The sequence below is a fragment of the Rhizophagus irregularis genome, chromosome 27 (genome assembly GCF_026210795.1).
Source record: "Rhizophagus irregularis chromosome 27, complete sequence".
Classification (NCBI taxonomy): Eukaryota; Fungi; Glomeromycota; class Glomeromycetes; order Glomerales; family Glomeraceae; genus Rhizophagus; species Rhizophagus irregularis.
In genome coordinates this window covers 1,183,765-1,191,051 of record NC_089455.1, presented here as the reverse complement: position 1 = coordinate 1,191,051, position 7,287 = coordinate 1,183,765, and the positions used below count along the sequence as shown (strand labels likewise).

The following is a 7,287-nucleotide window of genomic DNA, read 5'->3' as shown; positions in this document are numbered from 1 at the left end:
GAGGCATTATTAGATTTGATTTTATTTTTATAATTTGATTTTGGGATGAGTAAAAATTTGAAAGAAAGTCGTAAAATGTCACTTTAAATAAAATTTGAACAATACCTCTTTGGTTTGATTTTATTTCTCGTTTCAATTAAAATTTAATTTATTAGACTTTTCATCATTAAACATATTAATTAAATCTCATGCGGATATGGATTATCTAAATATAAATATCATGATTCTAAATATAAATATAAATCACTTAATTTATTTTAATTTTTTTTAAAAAAAAATCTTAGTTTGATTTCAATTAAAAATAATTAAAAATCACGTACATGTTTTGGTTATTTAAATATAAATATCAATATATTATATTTAAAAATAAACCAATTTATTATTAGCACATTCTATTGAATTTTAAAAAAATCAATTTTTTTTTTAAAAAAAAATCATCAATATATCATATTTAAAAATAAAACAATTATATTCTGATTAAATATTTTGCGTACATTTCTTAAAAAAATCATAAAAAAAAATCTTGTACGTCGTATATGCAATTACTAAATATCATCCCCTTGTGATAAATAAAAAATTACGCAACACAAATTCAACACAAACTCAACACAAATTTAACAAATTTAACGAAATTTGGCCAAAATTAATAATTTTTTACCAGAATTATCAACACAAATTGAACACAAATTGAACACAAATTTCAGTCACGATTTATTTATGTCACACCCGTGTTGTTAATAATTAAATAAATAAATCTGCATTTTATTTATGATATGGGAAACGTGACCATAAATTCTTTAAGGATATAATTTTATTAAAATAAATCAAAACTCCTATATCAAGTGACTAAAAAATATATTTATTTACGAAATATTCATTTTGTTTATCAAATCGGGGTACTATGTGAACGACACCATGTATAGACTCTATAGCTACAAAGTTATATAATTCTATCAATTTTAAGTGAGGACATCCATATAAATATGGGTTCCTTTTAGATTTAAAATCGTACCATTGAATTAATGCGAGATTTAGCGGTGGGTCTGTTAATACTTCTGCTAACAATAAGGCCTATAAATAATAAATATTTATTAATACTTTATAATAAATTATTACATAAATTGGAAAAATACCTGTCCATAACAAAGTCCTTTGTCTGATATATAATCATTTCGATTCTTCGAATCCATGAAATAGCTATGTCCGCTAAACCATACTTTATTACGATACCTGTTTGTTGAAGACGCATTACGGCACCATTTTCCAGCGTTACCGATCCGTATACGTTATTTGGGCTTTCACCAATAATTGTGAACCCATCAAGTAAATCTAGATATGAATCCAGACAACTTATAAATCTAGCAAAACTGGTCTGCATTTTATTGTCTACGGAATCTTTTTTTTCATTAAAAAATGTATTTGCATCTTGTAAAGAGAAATCAAAGAGTCTTGCAGAAAATTTACAAGTGCGAGGTGTTTTTGCCGGATTCACTGAATGTTGAGACATTCTAATAGATATTGCTTGACGTTTTATCTATTAATTTAATTTCCATCTTAAGTTATATAATAAATATATACAATAAATAAATTTCCAAATACTTACAGTTCGTAAAAGCTGAGGTTCGACATCTTTTTTATTGCTAATTCGGTAGGGTATTTTAACGAAATATTTGTGGAGACTTTCGTAAGTTTCTGTGGTATAGCCATTTATTGCGCCATAAGATCGTATTGAGTCAATAATGTGATAAACCCATGAATGCAATTTAGGCAACTTCAAATTGGAAGGAGAAACAAATTTAAAAGCCTTGACAAACATCCGCGCCCATCTATGTATTGCATCCTAAAATTTAAATGTTAATTTAATTTATTTAATTTAAATTTTCGATTTTACTAAAATTTTAATACATACATTAAATTTCTCCAAGTCACTTTCACTAAATTCTTCATATCTACTTAAAATATACATTTCATTCCAATATTCGTACAATTTCACAAGATCATCATTATTTACAAAATTATCTACTTCGTTATTATTTTCATCATATAAATTATCAATAACAAATATCATGACTTTCATCAAACTTCGATATTCATTAGCAGTTAATCTTGCAATTGACTGCAGTCCATTGGAAAAAATTTTAATGGCGGGAAAATGTGGAATTGCTGCTAGACGGCGATCTACTTCTTCAACTAATTTATTACCATTAACATGTTGCAATTTTAAGATATCGCACGTGAAGATAATTTGGTAACGAAATAAACCCAAATCTAAATGATGCATTCTGTCAGGAACAGTAGCCAAGTAGATATTTATATTCCTTGATAATATAAATATTTATAATTAATATATATATATGTTATTATAATTATTTCTACTTTTGCATACTTACGGCAAATCCCAAAAAAATTAGGTACAGATTCTATGCAAACAGATTTTTGTGTATCATTTTCAAAATATTTACGCATTTCATCAGCGAGTTCTTAGTATTACATCATTAACCGATAAGTTTATATTTGCAAGATTGTCCCTTTTAATTAAACAGGAGTGACATGGAAGGCTTGAATTGGAGGATTTATAAACTAAACAAAAACTTGCGGCTTCTGGCCAATCTGCAATAATAGTTGAAACTCTAGGATAAAACCAGGTATTTTCATTATTTATAAAAAGGTCTATACCATCTTTTAATAAAATAATTAGTTCTAGTAAATGACGTAAAGATTTATGAAAGGTATCACGAACCAGATCTTTATTTGCAGCTTCTAAAATTGGTAAATATCCCAAAAGTTGCTTTGCATCCCTGTTTATTACGACGCCATATTGGGATATTGCCTAATGAAATATATATTGGATGCAATTGACTTTTTCCTAATGTATCTGTAGTTGTTGCATCAGAATATAAAATAATTGATAATAATTTGGAACCAGTAGGTAAGGATTCTTGCGTAGTTTTCCACCATTTTTCAGTGTTTTGTTCACTGTAAATACTTTCTCTATTATACTATAAAATAATATAAATAAATTAAAATAAATATTATTTAAATTATTGAATTAACTAATATTTACTATTTACCTCATAGTTTTCGTAAGATAGCGCAAAATTTTGTGTTATGTCAGGAACAGTTAAGATATTTTTGATGCACTGTATTAAGTTTTGATAATAAAGAAAATAATCTTTATCCTTATGTTTTGTTATAAGAACTTTACTAAATTCTAAATTAGAAAACTGCATATTATTCATAAATGCTCGTCCCTGTTCAATATTTTTTGGTAATGGCGATTCTGTAAGATTTGAATGTTTATTAAAAAAACGTATTATTTCATTACCACCTTTATTGTTTATTTTATATTTCGTTACTAATAACATTAGATCTTTATAAGCATCATTAGGAAATTCTGTGCAAGTTTTGGTATTGAGATTTTTGGGTTCTTCAAAAATTTCAGGCTCTTCAGATGAATCTAATATATTTTCAAAGTTACTATTTTCAAGGCTCATCTCTGATATTGCACTTCCAATACTGTCAAATAACATATTTTGTACATTATTATCATCATCCACCTAAAATTATAAACCAAAATGAGTTAGTATAATTTGAGCTTTTTTCTTTAAAAAGAATAATCTGGAATAACATAATTATTGAGCTTTTTCTTTAAAAAGAATAATCTGGAATAACATAATTACCTCAACTTTATCATTTTCATATTCACTACTTAGATTACTTCTTGTATCCATTTCACTGCTATATTTTTCACTATCATTATTATCATCATCATCTTCTACTTCTACTTCTACATTTTTTAAGCATTTTTGGGCGTGTTGAGTATATGCAAAGCGTTGACTGAATATTCGCATACAAAGGGGGCATTTGAAACTCATGTTACTAAATTAACGCGTCAAATTTGATGAAAAGTATCAATTCACTATTTAATTTATATGAGATTATGTGCTAATAAAATTATATTGCAAATTCATTGTAAAAATTTAATGAATTAATTGAATGGATTACAATTGATTGAGTTATTTGAATAGACACGACTACGCAAATTTACGCATTAATGAATGGAACTGGCTGTAAGAATCTGGTGGCTAATATCGCGGAATCATTCGCAATTTTACGCATTATAGCAAAATTTAAAATATGCGAAACACTCAGCAATTTTGCTGTCGGGAACTTGCCGAGTTCGTGGGTTGGCAAATCTAAAAATAAATGTAACAAGTCTATGATGTATCCATATAAATATTGTTTATTATTTTATTTACTATTTCAATTTGCCGGCAACCTGCCAAGTGAATCTGACAGCAAAAGTGCTGAGTGTTTCGCATATTTTGAATTTGCTGTAACGGGCTGTAAGAATTCGGATGGCTTATTCAATCGGCTAATCATCTGATAATCAGCCGCAAATTTATTGGCTTAACACGGCAAATCACTTTTACAATAATGGACGGATGATCAGCCACAAATTTATGCGATAATCAGGTTATAAGCACTCAAGATCACTATCAATCTGATCAGCCAAATGAGTTCACTGGCTGCAACTTTTTTTCCATGCATAAAAGCTCCCCAACATGTGTAACATGTTATTTTTTTATAAATTGGATTTGATTAATATTTCGATTGTACTATGTGCTTTTACGAGAGTTTTTTTTTAAAGTTCTCTTATGAAAGTGTTACAATATTTTTTCGTAATATCACGATGCAAAATTTTTGCATTAGTACATTCATTTTTCGTAATATTTCGCATTAGTTCATCCATTTTTCACAATATTTCGCAAGTTTTTTTTCTTTTTTAGTATAGAATGGCGGAAATTACCTTATGACAGCTTGCCTCCTTTTTCTGAATTTCTGATTCATGTATTTCCCCTTTTTCCTCATCCTTTTCAAATTTTCTAGTTCACCTTTTTCTCATATATTTCCTCTTTTTTCTCATATATTTCCTCCTTTTTCTCATATTTTCGTTTCAAATTTATTATCATAATGGCTACAAAGCGTGGCGAAAAACGAAGAATTGACGATAATGAAAGATTTTCAAAACGTAGTACTGAGGGTAGCGAAGCTGAGGAAGCGAGTGAGAATATCCGATGATAGCGTTGATGGTATATATGACATGATATGTATCATATTCTTTATAAAAGAAATTATATAATATATAGTTAAATTATATTTTATTGTTAAAGTTAATAAAAAAACAATAGAAAAACTATTAAGAACCAATTCGCAGATAATTTCTAAGCTTGAAGTTCTTATCACCGGACAAAAAAATCTCGAAACCCGTCTCTCGAGCATAGAAAAAAAGCTCAACGATAATAACAAAAATAATAATAATACAATAGATCCGGAGTATGTAAAGGTAATAAAGATGAATATTATTTAATGTAAACCTGAAATGCTAACCTCGTTTGATTAGGAGGCTCGTTAAGAAGGTATCGAAAATTTTATTTGAAAATTTTGTTTATCCTTCGCAAAACGAGTACAAACTCGCTACCGAAAAATATTTAAAAGACGAAAATCCGGAATTTATGCACCAGTTCAAAAAAAATCAATGGATTATTTTTTTCGAAAAAAAAATTGCCCCGACTGTAAGTTAAAGCAATTATGAATTTTATTAAATTTCATACTAACATTTTTTTTAATAGTTAGTACAACAACATAGAAGCTACGAGGGACGTTCACGTCTAGAGTTAAAGACGTTATGTATTCTATTTTCGAAGCGACTGGGCATAAATTACCGTCTATTAACACTCAGGCTAGTCCGTCAAAGATTCAGGAATGGAAGAGTAAGGCGGAGGTGAAAAGATGTTACAACAACCTATTTAAAAAGGTTAAAGATGGGCAACCTACGACATATATGTCGCTGATAATTCGATAAGTTGCGAAAAGAAAATAAAAATCCCTCAAAAACACAAATAGCGTATGCGATTAGCATATGCGAAACGTACTTAAATCCTAATAATCAAAACATTCAAATGAGCGAAAGTATAATGAAGTCGAAGATAATCAACAACTTAGTAAGTTTTTAATTTACAATTTGCAAAATGTGAATTATTTGAATTACAGTTTATTTATTTATTTATTGATTTTTAGCAAAAGTTGGAAAATAGGGATAAATTTACACATTCGGACGATGATTCTCATGATGGTAATGATGTAGACGATGGTGGTGATAGAGCAGCTGACGATAGAGTAGGTGCGGCTGATGATGGTGTGACTAACGATGGTAGGCCTAACGATGGTACGGCTAACGATGATGCGGCCAACGATGGTGCGGCCAATGATAGTGCGGCCAACGATGGTGCGGCCAATGATGGCATAGCTGACGATGATATACTTTCTATTGACTCTTATAACACGGAGGAGGAAGGTCGGTATGTAAATAGTTTATTAGAGAATTATGGGTTGCATAGGAAATAAATATTATTTTTATATATATCACACGTAATAGCATTTTTTTTACCATAATTAATATAGTTTTAATAAATAAAATGGTTATTAATTCTTAACAACACGGGTGTGACATAAATAAATCGTGGCTGAAATTTGTGTTCAATTTGTGTTCAATTTGTGTTGATAATTCTGGTAAAAATTTGTTAATTTTGGCCAAATTTCGTTAAATTTGTTAAATTTGTGTTGAATTTGTGTTGATAATTTTTAATTTATTACGAGGGGATAATATTTAGTAATTGTGCATATACAATTTCTGTGATTTTTTAAAATGCGGATTTCCGTAATTTTACGATATCGTATTTTCTGGCCAATCAAATTAGGCTGATCCTTGCATATGATTTAATCATTTAATCATTTAATCACGCACGCGTTTTTGTCTTATTTATTTTTGTTTCTTATTTCTTTATTCTTTTGTTCAATATTTTTAATTTTTTTGTCTCTTCTTTCTATTATTTCTTTAATTATATACAATATATTTACATATATTTCATAATTTATTGCTTTGCAGGTATAAAAATATTTGTTTATTAATACTAATTATTTTCATTTTTTTTTACCTCTTTGTTATTTTGTATCGTAATACTAACAATAATATCCATGTTTCCTTTATTCCTTTTTACTTGTACTTTAATACTAACAATACTAACAATACTAACAACATGTTTATTTTTTCCTTTCTCTTTATTTCTTTATTCTTTTGTTCAATTACTTTGCAGGTATAGAAATATTTATTTATTAATACTAATTATTTTAATATTAACGTGTTTTTTTTTTACCTCTTTGTTACTTTATATCGTAATACTAACAATACTATCTACGTTTCCTTTATTTCTTTTTACTTGTACT

General features: G+C 28.0%; 2 protein-coding genes across 2 annotated transcripts; one reads left to right on the top strand and one right to left on the bottom strand.

Annotated features, from left to right (window-relative positions):
* Positions 1-846: 846 nt before the first annotated feature.
* Positions 847-2,466, bottom strand: OCT59_018178 (uncharacterized protein; the record flags this gene model as incomplete). The annotated part of the gene is made up of 6 exons (XM_066148587.1): positions 847-1,071; positions 1,134-1,156; positions 1,231-1,534; positions 1,604-1,840; positions 1,910-2,318; positions 2,387-2,466. The coding sequence occupies 6 exons, from the start codon at positions 2,464-2,466 to the stop codon at positions 847-849; spliced, it is 1,278 nt and encodes a 425-aa protein (XP_066004502.1).
* Positions 2,467-4,974: 2,508 nt separating this feature from the next.
* Positions 4,975-6,408, top strand: OCT59_018177 (uncharacterized protein; the record flags this gene model as incomplete). The annotated part of the gene is made up of 6 exons (XM_066148586.1): positions 4,975-5,065; positions 5,151-5,337; positions 5,405-5,576; positions 5,651-5,785; positions 5,868-6,005; positions 6,082-6,408. 6 exons carry the CDS (start codon positions 4,975-4,977, stop codon positions 6,406-6,408), a joined length of 1,050 nt encoding a protein of 349 aa, XP_066004501.1.
* Positions 6,409-7,287: the final 879 nt, after the last annotated feature.